This window comes from Pongo abelii, chromosome 1 (genome assembly GCF_028885655.2).
Source record: "Pongo abelii isolate AG06213 chromosome 1, NHGRI_mPonAbe1-v2.0_pri, whole genome shotgun sequence".
NCBI classification, from domain to species: Eukaryota; Metazoa; Chordata; class Mammalia; order Primates; family Hominidae; genus Pongo; species Pongo abelii.
Window position 1 is genome coordinate 25554245 of NC_071985.2, and position 18150 is coordinate 25572394.

An 18150-nucleotide genomic window follows, 5' to 3' on the forward strand; every position below is an offset into this window, starting at 1 on the left:
GGAGGCAAGGAGCACCCAACGCGAAGTTCCCTCAGGATGTAACCCCAGCTCCGCAGCTAGGACGCAATCGGGAACCAGCCCACTCCTGCTGACTGACGCCAAGGGAGAGTTCGGGACGGGAGCGGCGCCCTCCCGGATCTGTAGCCGGCTGGGGCTCGCGGGGGGCTCCCTTCCCGGGGAACGCGCTCCCTTCTCCCCTCCCAGACCTCGGACGGTGGGAGAGGGAGGCAGGAGTTCTGCGGGGGCCTCACCAGGCGGAGCTGGCTAATTTCGTCGTAGGACATAAAGCTGAGGATGTTCTCGATGGCTACGATGGGCAGCGCCACAAGCGTGTTGTTTTGAGGCAGCTGGTCCGGAGCCAGCGCCGGGGCTGGGAGCGCCTGGGACCCCGGCTGCGGGTGCTGTGGCGGGGGCGGTGGGGGCTGTCGCTGGGTAGAGCCGGAGGCCAAAGAGGAGCCGCCGTCGCCTTGGCCGCCGCCTCCTTCCTCTGCCATCCGCTCCTCCGCCGCCGCCGCCATCTTGGGGGTTTGATGCCTTACCCCCACAGCAAGGGGAACAGGGACACTTCCGGTGCGTCACTTCCTCCTCCTGCAGCCGCCGGGGAAGGGGTACCTGGAGGAGTGGGGAGGAGCCTGTGGGATAACAGGCGGAGAGAGACTCACAGGGTACCTTTCAAGTGGAAGTCAGGGAAGATCATGTAAACCTCAAGAAAGGTGGTCATCCTAGACCCTTTTGTCTAAGATTAGTAAATACTTGAGAGCAAGGAAACCCTATTTATTAAAATGAACTTCACTGTGCAGTTTTCTTAAAGGGCTTCCTGACAAAGGATGATAAAGATGTTGCCTAGTAAGTGTAGATGGAAATAATGTAGTTAGACTAGCACCATTTTTCAGGAATCATAGAAATGATTTAGGCAAATAAAAAGGTATGAAATATCAATAAGAACTACAACATGAATGAACCGTGAGAACATGTTAAGTGAAAGAAGTTAGACACAAAGGACCACATATTGTATGATTGCATTTATATAGGATATCTTAAATAGGCAAATCCATAGAGATAAAAAGTAGATTAGTGGTCGCCAGAGGCTGGGGGAAATGGGGAAATGACTGCTAATGGGTGAAGGGTTTCATTTTTGGGGTGATAAAAATGCTCTGGAATTAGTGGTGATGGTTACACAACCACATGAATATACAAAAACCACTGAATTACTATATACTTTAATGAATTTTATCATATATGAATTATATTCTAATAACTAATTTAGGCAAGAATCATCAAAAGGTACTAAAACTAGGAGATAAACGTGATGAGGAACATGATATTTACATAGTCTCAAAATAACTCCCCATAAATTATATATTATTTACAAAGATGAAAAGAAATAGTTTACAAGGCCGGGCGTGTTGACTCACGCCAGTAATCCAGCAGTTTGGAAGGCTGAAGCGGGAGAATCACTTTAGCCCAGGAGTTGGAGACCAGCCTGGGCAACGTGGAGAAACCCCATCTCTACAAAAAATACAAAAAATTAGCCAAATGCGGTGGCTAGGTCCTGTGGTCCCAGCTACTCGTGAGGCTGAGATGGGAGGATTGCTTGAGCCACAGGAGTTCGAGGCCGCAGTGAGTCGTCAGCCCGCCACTGCACTCCAGCCTGGGCAATAGAGCAAGACTCTGTCTCAAAAAAAAAAAAAAGTTTACAATAGAGAAATTTGGTGGACACCATCATAACCAAATGATCAAGACTAACAACACAGTTATAGGAGGAGCCAATATCATATGCCTATTAATATAATAACCTGAAGAGGACACAGCATAATGTAGTATTCATGCAAAAAAAGCACATGAGTTGCGTTTGAGGTAGACATCGCTAGATGACTGGCCCATAAATTATTCAAAAGTATTAACGTTACAAAATACAAAGACTAAGGGTTTGTGGCAGATTAAAGGAGACTAAAGAGACATGGCAACTAAATCTATGGGTGATCCTGGATGGGATCCTGGATTAAGGAAGAAATAACTATGAAGAACGTTATTGTGACAACTGGCAAAATTTTAAAATGGACAGTATATTAGATGATATTGTAATCATATTAAATTTTTCGATTTGGATAATTGTATTATGGTCATATAAGACAATGTCATTGTCTTTAGGAAATACACGTTGAAGGATAAGCATGCTTCTATTATTTTCCTTTATTTATTTATTTATTTTTTTGAGATAGAGTTTTGCTCTGTCACCCAGGCTAGAGTGCAGTGGTGCGATGTCAGCTGGTTCAAGCGATTCTCCTGCCTCAGCCTCCCTAGTAGCTGGGATTACAGGCGCCCACCACCACGTCTGGCTAATTTTTGTATTTTTAGTAGAGACGGGTTTTCACCATCTTGGCCAGGCTGGTCTCGAACTCCTGACCTTGTGATCCACCCACCTCGGCCTCCCAAAGTGGTGGGATTACAGGCGGCCACGGCACCCGGCCACATGCTTTGTATTATTACACTTTGCTTTCTTGTGCTTCTCAGATATTACGTTTTTAAAAATGAATTGAAGGTTTGTGGCAACCCTTGAGCAAGTCTCTTGATGCCATTTTTCCAACAGCATGTGTTCACCTTGTTTCTTTCTGTCACATTTTGATAATTCCTTTGATATTTCAAACTTTTTTATTATTGTTATATCTGTTACGGTGAGCTGTGATCAGTAATTTTTTTTGTTTATTGAGGCAGCATCTTGCTCTGTCACCCAGACTGGAGTGCAATGACAGGATGATGGCTCACTGCAGCTTCCACCGCCTGGGTTCAAGCAATCCCCCAACCTTGGCCTCCTGAGTAGCTGGGACTACAGGTGTGTGCCACCACACCTGGCTAATTTTTGTATTTTTTTTTTGTAGAAACAGGGTTTTGCCACGTTGCCCAGGCTGGTCTTGAACTCCTGTGCTCAAACCTGCTTTGGCCTCCCAAAGTGTTGAGATTACGAGAGTGAGCCACCATGCCTGGCAGACCAGTAATCTTTATGTTACTATTGTAATTGTTTTGAGGTGCCACCAATCATACCCATATAAGATGGTAAATTTAATCAATACATGTAGGTTTTCTGACTGGCTGCTGTTTCCCCATCTCTCTTCCTCTCCTGCAGCTATGGTGGAAATAGCAAGAGAACTGGAATTAGAAGTGAAGTCTGAAGATGTGACTAAATTGTTGCTGCAACCTCATGATAAAACTTGAATGGAGGCTGGATGCGGTGGCTCCCACCTGTAATCCCAGCACTTTGGGAGCCTGAGGTGGGTGGATCACCTGAGGTCAGGAGTTGGAGACCAGCCTGGCCAATGTGGCAAAATCCCGTCTCTACTAAAAGTACAAAAATTAGCCAGGCGTGGTGGCATGTGCCTATAATCCCAGCTACTCAGGAGGCTGAGGCAGGAGAATTGCTGGAACCCAGGAGGTGGAGGTTGCAGTGAGCTGAGATCATGCCACTGCATTCCAGCCTGGGCAACAGAGCGAGATTCCAGCTCAAAAAAGAAAAGAAAAAAAGCCAAACTTGAATGGATTGAATGGATGAGGAGTTGCTTCTTATGAATGAGCAAAGCAAATGATTTCTTCATATGGAATCTGTTCCTGGTGAAGATGCTGTGATCATTATTAAAAGACAACAAAGGATTTAGAATATTACATAAACTTAGTTGATAAAGCAATGGCAGAGTTTGAGAAGATTGACTCCAATTTTGAAAAAAGTTCTACTGTGGCAAGATGTTATCAAACAGCATCATATGCTGTGGAAAAATCTTTGTGAAAGAGTCAATCAGTGTATCAAACTTCACTGCTATCTTATTTTAGAAAATTGCCACAGCCACCCTAACCTTCAGTAACTACCATCCTGATCGATCAGCAGCTGTTAAATTGAGGTAAGACCCTCTACCAGCAAAAAGATTATGACTCACCAAAGGCTCAGATGATTAGTATTTTTTAGCAATAAAATATTTTAAAATTAAAGTATATCTTTTTTAGACATAATGCTATTGCACACTTAATAGACTACAGTTTTATATAAACATAACTTTTATATGCACTGGGAACCAAAACTTAACTTGTGTCACTGGGTTTATTGCACTACTTGCTTTGTTGTGGTGGCCTATGTGGTCTAACTCTCAATATTTCAGAGGTATTTCTGTATTTACGGGTAGAGGGAAATGATGCCTCAAATTACTTTCAAATGATTCAAGTAAATAGATAGAGAATGAGGTTAATATAGCAAATACAACAAATGTTATTAATTGATGAATTTGGTTGAAGAGTATACCAGAGTCTTCCTTGTACTATCTTGTAATTATTTCAGAAAAAAAAATTTAAATGTTGCCTAAACTTTCTGTATCTTTGTACACTTATAATATCCTATGACAAAGATAAAGGTATACAAATCACTATTTTTTTTAGACAGGGTCTCACTGTGTTGACCAGGCTGTAGTGCAGTGGCATGATCATGGCTTACTGCAGCCTTGATCTCCTGGGCTCAAGGAATGTTCCTACCTCAGCCTACCAAGTAGGGACTACAGGTGTGCGCCACCATGCCTGGCTACTTTTTAAATTTTTTGTAGAAATGAGGTCTTACTATATTGTCCAGGCTGGCCTTGAACTCCTGTGCTCAAGCAATCTTCTCACTTCAGCTTCCCAAAGTGCTGGGATACAGGCATGAGCCACCATGCCTGCCAAATCATTAAATTTTGAAGCTTTCTTCTCCCTAGTGCTTTGGTCTTATTCTTAAAGCTTCCAATATGTCCTTTCTTTTGTAGCTTTCTTTTGGAATCTAATTTTTGCACAGTAGATGTGGAAACTGCAGAAAAAACTAAGTATGACTAAAGGTTAAGGGAAGTGGGGGCAACTGAAGCAAAGAAATTAATTGGTGGTGTTGAGCTTGTCAGAATTGGCATCCTTTCCCCATTCACTTGGCATGTGAACAATTATAATTTTACTTATGATTGTTGCAAAAGTTTTGAAGTTGTTCCTTTGATTCTCCTACTTTGGGTTGTTTAGCATTCAACATATGCTTTATGCTTGACTCTTTCTGACATGTTTGCATATTTATGATATGTTAGTTTTATCTCCACTAATAGATTGTAATTTTACTTTTCTTCTATGATATTGCTATCTCTTCATAGAACTTATTACAACTTACTCTTAATTAAATTCATTTTTACCTTTTTAATTAAAACTAGATGGCTTCTTGATAGATTAGATTGAAATATAATTTTTGTAAATAGAATCATACTTTAAATTCATTATGGAAACTCATTTAAAGGAAACCCATAGAAAATCCTTTAAAATATGAATCATCACTCTCTAACTTTATTTTGTAAATCCAATCATTACTTGTTTGCTTGAAGTGGACACATGAAAAGCCTTCCCACTCCCTTAACTCTCCACTGGCGGACAGCTAGTTAACATCCAGATTAGGTGACCTAACAATAGAATACATTGAATAGAATAATATTGATCTAACAATAGAGTAAATACAATGTAGGGAACAATTTAAACCAGTTCCTGCCAGTAGCTCATTCAAATGGTTCTGTTTATGTATATTGGATTTGTGCCCTTATATCTCCTACATTTTAAAATTTATTTAAGTTCATATTTATTTATTTATTTATTTGAGACAGGGTCTGACTCTGTCACCCAGGCTAAAGTGCAGTGGCATCATCTCAGCTCACTGCAAATTCCGCCTCCTGGGCTCAAGCCATCTTTCTATCTCAGCCTCCCAAGTAGCTGGGACTACACGTGCATACCACCACACCTGGCTAATTTTTGTATTTTTGTAGAGACAGGGTTTCACCATGTTGCCCAGGCTGGTCTGGAACTCTTGAGCTCAAGTGATCTGCCCGCTTCAGCCTCCCAAAGTGCTGGGATTACAGGTGTGAGCCCGTACATATTTCTAATAAGAGAATTTCAAAGCAAATGGTTGCTTTGTTTCAATTATTAAAATCAATATTTATTTTGGATTTGTTTCAGTTATTAAAATCAATGCTTGTTTTGGATATAGTTTCCAATCACAACAATTATTTGTAACGAATACAAATATTTGAATTCAAGAGTAGTTCTGGGTTCTAAATATAGTTTTATGCCAACAGACTACAATAGGACCTTTGCAAGACAGTGGTCTCGGGTATGAGATGGACACATGCTTCTGAAGATCTGTGTGTTTCTAGTTTCATATTTGTAAAAGGGGAGAATATTACCTCTCTTATATCACACAGTTGAAATGAGGATGAACTGAGACTGCAAATGGGTGGGGTTTTGAATGCCTCTGATTAAAGGTGTTAAAATCAATTTACTACAATGAGGACTCTGTTATTCTTCTGCTTCCCTGGTTAGGTAGGGTGTGTGTTGAGGAGATGGGGGGTGTTGGGTGTGGTGGGGCGTGGTGAGGGGTGATCTAGCCTATTCAATGGTACCTCCATAGGAAGATGGGCTTTATATATTAAAAAAGAAGCTAAAACTAGATATTATTTTTCTATTTGTTAGCAGATTTGTAATATATTTGGAAAGAATGAAGGAAGAGCTCATATCCTAACTAAAAAGATATTTGAAGTTTCTATGGATTGCAATTAACTGTGTTTTTAAAGATTAATCTTTTTAAATATTTATTTATTTATTTAAGACAGAGTCTTGCCCTGTCATCCAGGCTGGAGTGCAGTGGTGTGATCTTGGCTCACTGGAACGTCTACCTCTCAGATTCAAAAGATTCTCATGCCTCAGCCTCCCGAGTAGCTGGGACTACAGGCACAAGCCACCATGCCCGGCTAGTTTGTATATTTTTAGTAGAGACGGGTTTTCACCATGTTGGCCAGGCTGGTCTAGAACTCCTGGCCTCAAGTGATCTGCCTGCCTTGGCCTCCCAAAGTGCTGGGATTGCAAGTGTGAGCCACTGCACCCAGCCTAAAGATCCATCTTTTGACTAGATGAGACATTTTCTATCATGACTAATATATGAAATTTTACGATTAGATAAATTTTTTAAAATTTAAAATTTGACTCCAGAAAAAGGTAGTTCACTAGACTTTCAATTCAGCAAGTGTTTATTGATTGCTACATGGGTAACACTAGGAAGATACTAAGATATAAACAATATTTCCCACCCTGGGGATGATATGAATCTGGCTGCAGTACCAGTCACCACACTGATGGCCCGAATTGATTCCATTGACCTGGCAGACTGGAGTGGTGTTTCCTTATTTTCTCATGTGCAGTTTTCCTAAAGTTGTAGATTCAGGAAGAAAAGCTTAATTTCCTGGTCTATTCTGGACATGTGATTCAGCTGCCTCTGTTCTGCCATTAGAAAGGTGTGTAAACAAAAATTATGGGAACACCAGGGAAAGTTTCACAGAGAAGGTTCTTTTTCAGCTTGACTTAGAAGGATGATGATGTTGGGATACTTGCAGTGGTTTTGTTAATTAAAAGGTGAAGAAGGGTGTGAAGACATTTCAAACAAAGGTAACAGTAAAAGCAAATAGCATGAATTAGGTAAACATCCAAAAGATGAGAGAAGTGCACACAGGATTTTGGACTTTAATTCTGTAGACCAGTGGTGATTGTTTTTGTTTTTAATTATTTAAAAAATGTTTGTGTCAATTATCAGTTAATTGCCTCTGAGCTCTAAATTCACCCTTTTTTGCCTGCTTTGTGAAAATACATATGGGCCCATTAAATGTTTTTTTCTTTCTCAGCTGGCGCAGTGTGAAGCTATGTCAGTAGAGGGCTCTGGGCAGACATTGCAAGAGCAAAGAGTTTTGCTTCCTGGTTACGGTGTGCTTGCTTGGCAGCTCCTGCAGCACACGGGCAGATTCTCCAGCACCATGTCCTGCCTGGCAGGGTAGTCAGTAGCACCCATTGACCAGCAGCTTCCCTTGGCATCACCTTCTCCCTTGAATGGCTTTGTAGTAAAGTGTCTGGTGCGACACCTCTCCATGACCTGGTTTCCCTGACATCCTAGAGGACAGATTTCTGGTAAATTCCAAAGGGCAGATTTCCAGCCAGTTCTGCCAGCACAGAACTACAGCAACTCCTCTGCTGCCTAGTGAGCCATACCTGTGCCCTCCAAGATCTGGGTCCTGGGCCTGGGGAGCCTCTTCCTTGGATACTCTATCCCAGCTCAAAGAACATGGCTGCTACTTTATTTGTTATTCTCTTATTCTTTAGAGTTTTCTTTAGTTCTTACTAGCCAATCTCTCATTGTTCCAATTCCCTGCTACAGTTAAGTTTTTTTTTTTTTTTTTTTTTTTTTAACGGAGTCTCACTCACTCTGTTGCCCAGGCTGGAGTGTAGTGGGGGCGATCTCAGTTACTGCAACCGCTGCCTCCCGGGTTCAAGCAATTCTCCTCCCTCAGCCCCCCGAGTAGCTAGGACTACAGGCGTCCACCGCCACACCTGACTAATTTTTGTATTTTTAGTAGAGAGGGGGTTTCACCATGTTGAACTCCTGACCTCAGGTGATCCGCCTGCCTCAGCCTCCCAAAGTGCTGGGATTACAGGTGTGAGCCATCGTGCCCGGCCAGGTTAGAATATTGTTAAATCCAACTCTCTACTTACTCCTTCCTGCGTTAGCTGAGAGTGGCTACCAAAATATATGCAACCTTGCTGAGTGTTTTCACTTTAACTTTGTAATTGTGACCCTCCAGTGGGTTCTACTGCTACCCTGAAGTCACTGCATATTTTCCAAGTTCACTTCCTCTACTCTTTTTCTAAATGATTATTTTACATCTTCTCCTCTCTTCTCAAACCTTCAATCCCCCATCCAACTATTGACCTGACTTTTTATTTCAATGTCAAAATAGTAGGTAAAGAGAGAAATTTTAGTGGGAGACAAGGTAACTTTAGTGGGAGAGGAGGAATTGCTGATTTTTTGAGTAGAGGAGAGAGGACAGGATCTATTATGCAAGTGGAAACGCGGGTGTTAGCTGGGAACTGAAAAAGTTCATCTGAAGTAACAGAAGAGGAGGCAGAGCACATAGGTAGGTGCAGACTGATGGGTAAATATAAGAGTTTGTGGATGTTTCTTCTGATTGCTTCTATTTCTCTTCCACATATACACATGCCAGTAGTTCTCCCATCTTAGGAAAACATCTCTTTGCCTCATCTACTCTTCTAGCTACTACCCCATCTCTCTCCTTCTCTTCACAGCCAAACGTCTTGAAAGAGCTGGCCACTCTTGCTGCTGCCTCTGATTTCTCTTCTCATAGTCTCTCTTGATCCCACTTCAATCAGGCTTTTACTCTGACCATATCATCAAAATGGCTCTTATTAAGTTCTCTGGGGACCTCCACATTGCTAAATCCAAGGGTCAATTCTTAGTACTCACCTTACTTGACTTGTCAGGAGCATTTGACACAGTTGATGATTCTACCCTCTTTAAAAACACTTCCTGCACTTGGCTTTCAGGTCAATATGCCATTCTGATTTTTCTTCTATTCCACTGGCCTTTCCTCTACCTCTCTTCATCTCCCTCATTCTTTTTTTTTTTCTTTTTAGATCTGATTGCATTTGTTGATATGGTAACACTTCCTAGAGAGTCTTTAATCAGTGTACTAGCTCTAGCAGCTTTACACAAGAATGAAATTATTGTAACAAATGTAACTTTTCAAGACAATCTTATACCTTATCAATCGATTGCATGTTTTAAAATTATTACTATTTAATTTCAATAGCTTTAGGGTACAAGTGGTTTTTGGTTACATGAATGAATTACATAATGGTGAAGTCAGGGCTTTTAGTGTACCCATCACCTAAATAGTGTACATTGTACCCAGCAGGTAAGTTTTCATCTCTCACCTCCCTCCCTGCTTCTGAGTCTCCAAGGTCCATTACACTGCTGTGTACCCATAGCTTAGCTGCCACTTATAAGTGAGAACATGCAGTATTTGGTTTTCCATTCCTAAGTTACTTCACTTAGGATAATGGCCTTCAGTTCCATCTAAGTTGCTGCAAAATACATTATTTCATTTTTTTATGACTGAATAGTATTCCATGGGATATAAATGTAGTATATACTTATCCACTCATTGGTTGACGGACACTTAGATTGATTCTATATCTATGCAGTTGTAAATTGTGCTGCAATAAACATATAGGTTTAGGTGTCTTTTTGATATAATGACTTCTTGTACTTTGAGCAGATACCCAGTAATGGGATTGTTGGATTGAATGGTAGATCCACTTTTAGTTCTTTAAGAAATCTCCACACTATTTTCCACAGAGGTTGTACTAATTTACATCCCCACCAACAGTGTATAAATGTTTGCTTTTCAATGCATTCACACCAACATCTATCATTTTTGGACTTATTTATTAATTTATTTATTGAGACAGGGTCTTGCCCTGTCACCCAGGCTAGAGTGCAGTGGCACGATCTCAGCTCACTGCAACCTCTGCCTCCTGGGTTCAAGTAATTCTCCTGCTTCAGCCTCCTGAGTAGCTGGGACCACAGGCACTTGCCACTATGCCTGGCTAATTTTTGTATTTTTAATAGAGACGGGGTCTCACCATGTTGACCAGGCTCGTCTCAAACTCCTGACCTCAAGTGATATGCCCACCTCAGCCTCCCAAAGTGCTGGGATTAGAGGCATAAGCCACCTTGCCTGGCCATGGATTTTTTAATGATGGCCATTCTGACTGAGGTCAGGTAGTATCTCATAGTGGTTTTAATTTGCATTTCCCTGATGAGTAGTGATGCTGTACATTTTTTCATATGTTTCTTGGCCATTTGTTTGTTTGGTGGTTTTTGAGATGGAATCTTGCTCTGTCGCCCAGGCTAGAGTGCAGTGGCACGATCTTGGCTCACTGCAACCTCTGCCTCCTGGGTTCAAGTGATCCACCCACCTCAGCCTCCCAAGTAGCTGGGATGACAAGCATGCATCAGCAATCTGGCTAATTTTTGTGTTTTTAGTAGAGATGGGGTTTCACCATGTTGACCAGGCTGGTCTCGAACTCTTAACGTCAAGAGATCTGCCTGCCTTGGCCTCCCAAAATGCTGGGATTACAGGTGCGAGCCACCATGCCCAACCTCTTGGCCATTTGCATATCTTATTTTGAAAAATGTCTGTTCATGTCATTTGCCCGCTTTTTAATGGATTTTTTTTCTTGATGTTTTTTGAATTCTTTGTGGATTCTTGATATTAGTCCTTTGTCAGATGTAGGTTATTTACTTTGTTAATTATTTCTTTTGTTGGGCAGACACTTTTTTAGTTTAATTAAGTCTCATTTATTTATTTTTGGTTTTCTTGCTTTTGCTTTTGTTTTCTTAGTCATAAATTATTTGCTTAGGCCAGTGTCCAGAAGAATTTTTCCTATGTTTTCTTCTAGAATTTTAATGGTTTCAGGTCTTACATTTACGTCTTTAATCTATTTTGAGTTAATTTTTGTATGTGGGGAGAGATATGGATCCAGTTTCATTATTTGGCATGCGGCTATCCATTTATCCCAGCAGCATGTATTGAATAGGGTGTCCTTTCTCTAGTGTGTGTTTTTGTCTGCTTTGTTGAAGATCTGTTGGTTGTAGGCATTTGGCTTTATTTCTGCTTCTCTGTTTGGTTCCATTGGTCTGTGTTTCTACTTTTATACCAGTACTATGTCATTTTTCACGGAATTAGAAAAAGCAACCCTAAAATTCATATGGAATCAAAAAAGAGCCTGAAAAGCCAAAGCAATCCTAAGCAAAAAGAACAAATCTGGAGGCATCACATTATCTGACTTCAAATCATACTAAAAGCCTATAGCAACCAAAACATCTCCCTCCTTCTTAACATTGCTGTGCCCCAGGGCCCAGTCCTTGGGCTTCTTCTCTCTCTCTCTCTTTTTTTTTTTTTGAGACGGAGTCTCACTCTGTCACCCAGGCTGGAGTTCAGTGGTGTGATATGGGCTCACTGCAACCTCTGCCTCCCAGGTTCCAGCAATTCTCCTGCCTCAGCCTCCTGAGTAGCTGGGATTACAGGCGCACGCCACCACACCCAGCTAATTTTTGCATTTTTAGTAGATACAGGGTTTCACCACATTGGTCAGGCTGGTCTGGAACTCCTGACCTTGTGATCCACCCACCTCGGGCTCCCAAAGTGCTGGGATTACAGGCGTGAGCCACCACGCCCAGATGGACCTCTTCTCTTTATTGCCTTCATTGACTCTCTAGGTGATCTCATCTAGTCCTTTTAATTTTTATTTATTATAATTTTTAAAAATATTTATTTATTTATTTTTGAGACAGGGTCTTGTCCTGTCACCCAGGCTGGAGAGCAGTGGCTTGATCATAGTTCACTGCAGCCTTTATGCCCTAGGTTGAAGTGATCCTCTCGCCTCAGCCTCCCAAGTAGTGGAGACTGTGAGACTACAGGCACGTGGCATGTGCCACCAAATTTGGTTGTGTTTTTTTTCTTTTTTTTTAAGTAGAGATGAGGTCTTGCTACGTTGCTCAGGCTGGTCTCAAACTCCTGAGGTCAAGCAGTCCTCCTACCTTGGTCTCCCAAAGTGCTGGGATTACAAGTGGGAACCACCGTGCTTGGCTTTTAAAACAAACATATCTCCAGCCCAGACCATTCTTGTGAGTTTGAGATTCAAATATCCAATTGTCTAAGGAGTTTCTCTATTTAGATATTTAATAGGCATCTCAAATTTAGCATCTCCCAACTTGCTGTATCCCCAACCGAGCTCCATTAAACTGGCTCTTTTCAAAATGTTCCTTATTTCAGTAGAGGGATGACTTCATTCTTCCTGTTGGTCAGACCAAAAATCTTGAAATCATTCTTTTTTTAAAAAAACAGTTTTATTGAGATATAATATGTATCAGACAGTTTGCCCACTTTAAGTATTCAATTCACTGGCTTTTAGTGTATTCACAGTGATGCAACCATTACCACAATCCATTTTAGAACATTTTCATTACCCCACAAGGAAACCCCATCCTCCTTAGTTGAAGTCTTTCTTGACTCCTCTCTTTCACATCCCACATCCAGTCTGTCAGCACATCCCATAGGCTCCACTTTCGGAACACAGTGGGAATCTTACCACTTCTTACCGTCTCTGCTGCTTGACCAAGTTGCCATCATCTCTTGCCTGGGTTATTGTAACAGCCTCTTAGCTGATGTCCCTGCATCCTCCCTGACCCCTTTTCAATCTATTCTCAATCCAGCAGCTAGAATGATCCTATTGTAATATATGTCTGATCACATCTCTTTGCTCAATGGTTCCTATTCCACCCAATAAAAGCCCAACGTCCTCACAAAGACACGTAAGACTTGACAAAGTCTGTCTTCTGGGTTTGCTCTGACCTCATAGTTTATGCCTCATCTCTCTTTTGCTTCAGTCTCACTGTTTTTCTTTCCTTCTCACACCAAACTTTCTCCCTCCTCAGCATCATTCTTTTGGTCTGGAAAGTCCTTTACCCACATATTTCCATGGCTCACTTTTTTGCAGAATTGGATTTTCCATAAAGCAAATTAATCTTTTTTTTTCTTTTTTCTTTTTTTTTTGAGACAGGATCTGGCTCTGTTGCCCAGGCTGGAGAGCAGTGGTGTGATCTTGGCTCACTGCAATCTCCCCCTCTCAGGCTCAAGCCATTCTCGCACCTCAGCCTCCTGCATAGCTGGGACTACAGGTGCATGCCACATGCCTGACTAATTTTTGTATTTTTTTGTAGATACTGGGTTTTGCCAGGTTTCCCAGGCTGGTCTCGAACTCCTGAGCTCAAGCAATCCACCTGCCTCAGCCTCCCAAAGTGCTGGGATTACAGGCATGAGCCACCATGCCCAGCTTCATAAAGCAAATGCATCTTGAGTGTTGGCATCTTTCACTTGCTACAGGACCCTTCTCTCACTTTCTGAGAACATTTTGTTTTATTTTTAAAAAATTAACTATTTTTGTATTTTTTAAATAGATTTAGGGGGTACAAGTGCAGATTTCTTATGTGCATATTGTATAGTGGTGAACTCTGGCATTTAGTGTACCCATCACCCAAATAGAGAACATTGCACACAATAGGTAATTTTTCAACCCTCATCCCCTCTCCACCTTGCCACCTTGTGGAGTCTCCAGTGTCCATTATTCTACTCTGTATGCCATGTGTACCCATTGTTTAGCTGCTACTGAGAAGTAAGAACATGTAGTATTTGACTTTCTGTTTCTGATTTATTTCACTTAGGGTAATGACCTTTAGTCAGATAACATTTTATTGGAGGATAATGAGGGCTGAGGAGTTGGTAGAGAGCAGGGCATTTGGATATTTGAATCTCAATATACCAATTTAGTCTTGAGCCAGCTAGGCATTATCTGTCCATCTCTTGTTGCTAAAGGTCAGTATTTCTCAAAATTCTGGTGAGAAACTTGGATCAGAAACATCTGGAACATTTGTTAAAAATTAAGGTTCTAGGCTGGGTGTGGTGGCTCATGCCTGTAATCTCAGCACTTTGGGAGGCTGAAGTGGGCAGTCACTTGAGGACAGGAGTTGAAGACCAGTCTAGCCAACATGGCAAAACCACGTCTCTACAGAAAATACAAATGATGATAGTAATAATAATAAATAAGTTTCTAACCAGGTGCAGTGACACACACCTGTGGTCTTAGCTACTCAGGAGGTTGAGGCGGGAGGATCCTTTGAGCCCAGGAGTTTGAGGTAAGCCTGAGCAACACAGCAAGATCTTGTTTAAAAAAAAAAGTTAAGGTTTTTGCACCGTACCCAAGATCTACCAAATCAGAAACTCTGAGAATCTCATGGTAAATAAACTCCATACCTGTTTCTCAGGCATACTGTAGGCTCTGTTTGTATTTATGTTTTACCCCCAAATCTGTAAAAAAGCTGCAGTAATTGTGTAATTGTGTAATCAAATTCATAGTACCATTGTAATTCGGATTTTCTGAGCAGTAAATATTTCAGAACTCTTTTTACTGTTTTTTTTTTTTTTTTTTTGCCATTTTCCTCTTACTTTCAGACACTGGCCTCTACTTAAGTGATTTTCATAAAGCTTTGTGGGAGATAGGTCATCATTTGACTTTTTCTAATGGATAAATGTTTGATTTTTAAAATCTAGGTTTGGATTTATAATTCTTCTCAAGACAGAACTTGTCTCTCTCTCTCTTTTTTTTTTCCTGCCCATGTTGGAGTGCAGTGGCACGATCTCGGCTCACTGCAACCTCTGCCTCCCAGGTTCAAGTGATTCTCCTGCCTCTGCCTCCTGACTAGCTGGGATTACAGGTGCCCACCACACCTGGCTAATTTTTGTATTTTTAATAGAGCCGGGGTTTCACCATGTTATGTTGGCCAGGCTGGTCTCAAACTCCTGACCTCAAGTGATCCGCCTGTCTTGGCCTCCCAAAGTGCTGGGATTACAGGTGTTAGCCACCTCGCCCAGCCGAGGACTTGTCTCATTTATCTTTATATGCCTCAAGTACCTGGCTTGGTACATTGGCATAGTAGAGGCTTACAAATATCTAATGAATTAGATAAAACTATAATGATGCACAATGGGCAGTGTTCAAAGTTAATTAGCCATTGTTCTGGAATGGGGGTGAGGTGTTTGTTCAGCTCTTTAACAATGAGGGTTCAGCATCACTGCCTGCCATCTTCAGGGGTTGGGCATTTGTGGATAGAGCAGCTGTCAGCTGTGTGAGCCAGAGCCCGTATGCACTGTGAGGGATACTCTTCCCCAAGTGAAATCCTAATCTACGCATCTTCAGGATCAAGTGTTTCTGATTTAAGACTAACTGGAGACTCGTGTCTATGGAGTCTTTGACAGCAATTATGGTCCTGGAGATGACAACTCTCATTAATAACTGCTTCATTTTTTTTCTAGGTTTCGTTTAAATGTGACACCATGGTTTGGAGTCCTAAGCCATAAACAATAAGCCAGAATGATTCTGCAGCTTTCAAAAGAAGAAAAGTCTGCAAACTTTACATAGAAATACACCACACAGCATTTCTGATGTCTTTACTGTCCCCTGGTCATTGTCTTGTGCTCACTGGAGGAGGCATGTTTTAGGGTATCAGTAGTGGAAGCAGGTGCAGCAGAAGTACATCAGAGCCAGATTAGCAAGTGAGGACAGAGTCAAGGGGCAAAGCCAACTTGTCGCATGTCAGAACAGAAGATGCCAAGAACTGAGAAGGGTGGATTACAGATTTGGAGGCGTGGAATGGGAGAACTAATATTATAGGAGAAAACTGGATGGCAAAGGCTGAAGACTTGGGGGTGTCAGGAATATTTCTGAATTTAAATGATGGGTTCTGAACTAATAATTGTGGTTCAGACCCCATTCACCAGATTTGAATGCATCTCAGGAAGCAGGAGACTGGGGATAAGAACTTTTAAAGAGCCGCATGCCTGCCTTTCTGCTTAGGTTCTGAGATTCTTGAGGCATTATTGTCTCTGAAGGAAATAAACAATTCCTACTTTGTAGAGATGTCTTTATCCTCAGCACTATTACAAAATTTCAGATGCATGCATGTAGCTACGATCATTGAGCATCATTCTGATGTCCTTTGTGTATCAGTCATCTCTTATGATGACTTGAGTATAATGTCAAGGGTTCGGGTTAAGGCACTAGGTGGAACTAGAGTGGGAGAAACTGCTCCTTAGGATGGAGGAGCCAGCAGTCCATTAACACAGGGGTTTCACGAACTGGACCATTATTTTTTTCTTTTTCTTTCTTTCTTTCTTTCTTTTTTTTTTTTTTGAGGCAGTGTTCTTATTCTGTTGCCCAGGCTGGGGTGCAGTGGCACATGGACCATGATATTCTTATCAAAGGACATTTTGTCTGGTGGGTTGGAGCAATATTTGGCAGAACTATGGTTTAAGAAATCATCTCAGAGAGCAGGAGGTGAATGGGGAGAGGCTGATGAGAAAAAGGCATGCACGAGAATTCCTAGGTGAGCTAGTAATATTCTGGGCTGGATTAAGTGTGAATTTGCAGAGTTAAGTGGAAAACAGGGCAGGCAGGTTCCTAATCTTATGGGCTGAGCCAGCAAGATGCATAGTAGCGGGAAGCTCTTGTCCAGTACAGTGGAGGGCTGATATGGTTTGGCTGTGTCCCCACCCAAATCTCATCTTGAGTTGTAGTTTCCATAATCCGCATGTGTGGTGGGAGGGACTTGGTGGGAGGTAATTTAATCATGGGGGAGGTTCCGCCCTGCTATTCTTGTGATAGTAAGCTCTCACAAGATCTGATGGTTTTATAAGGGGCTTCTCTTTTTGCTTGGTTCTCATTCTTCTCTCTCCTCCCGCTGTGTGAAGAACTTATTCGCTTCTCCTTCTGCCATGATTAAAGTTTCCTGAGGCCTCCCCAGCCATGTGGAACTATGAGTCAATTAAAACTCTTTCTTTTATAAATTACCCAGTCTCAGGCAGTTCTTTATAGCAGTGTGAGAACAGACTAATATAGGGGCGCTAAGTAACTTGGCTACTCTCATCATCAGTTTGGCTGTTGCCTAAAAAAGGGGGTATGCAGTCAAGAACCAAACCACTAAGTCACTTGACCTGTTTTGTACTTTGTTCTTTCTCTTGACTCTCTCAGTACATATCTTCACAGTTCATTTGACAGGTTCTGGAAACACCCTTCCACCTTGTCACATATTGGGAATGAATATATGGCCACCATTTCCCCCTGGGAACTTCTTCACAGCATTTAGCCTAAAAAAACTTGAGCTGGGTTCCTGGACAGACTCTGACTATGTAGCCACTCACCTTTAACTTGGGCTGAGGGTGGGAAGGAAAATGAAGGAACAGGGGCATCTTTCCCTCTGACTATAAGAAGCTTGATTTTGTGTTCCTATCTACTTCCTTCTTCTGTTATTACCCTCTTCCCAATCTATCATTGCAATCATTTTAATGCCACTAAAAAAATACCTTCTTTTTTTTCTGCCTGCAGATTGCATAAACAATATCTTGGTCTGCTCTCTACCTGTAACTCATTGAGTAACCCAAGGCAGGCTCTAATTTTTTTTTTCTGTTAGCATGTATTACTTGAGAAATTGCTGTCCTTTGAGCTCATAAAAGAACAAGGTTGAGGTTTTTTAATAAGAGGGAATAAGGAGGCATGAGAAACATACTTATGGGTGCAAGTCAATTGGTGGACACTGGCTCTTTCAAGTCACAATGATGTCATTTGCTACCCTAAATGAGTGGTTGCCAAATCATCAGTGCT

At 41.6% G+C, this 18150-nt stretch overlaps 1 protein-coding gene and 1 long non-coding RNA gene across 2 annotated transcripts in view; one reads left to right on the forward strand and one right to left on the reverse strand.

Annotated features, from left to right (window-relative positions):
* FBXO28 (F-box protein 28) overlaps nt 1-614 on the reverse strand; it is a 45425-nt gene extending 44811 nt beyond the window's left edge. The window contains exon 1 of the mRNA XM_002809413.5: nt 252-614. Coding sequence (XP_002809459.1) covers nt 252-518 — 267 coding nt within the window. The 5' untranslated portion in view covers nt 519-614. The remainder of the gene's footprint in view (nt 1-251) is intronic.
* LOC129047829 (uncharacterized) lies at nt 489-16700 on the forward strand. Its single transcript, XR_008509603.2, has 3 exons — nt 489-570; nt 3125-3890; nt 15807-16700. It is a non-coding gene; the product is annotated as an uncharacterized LOC129047829 (long non-coding RNA).
* The last annotated feature ends 1450 nt before the right edge of the window (nt 16701-18150 follow it).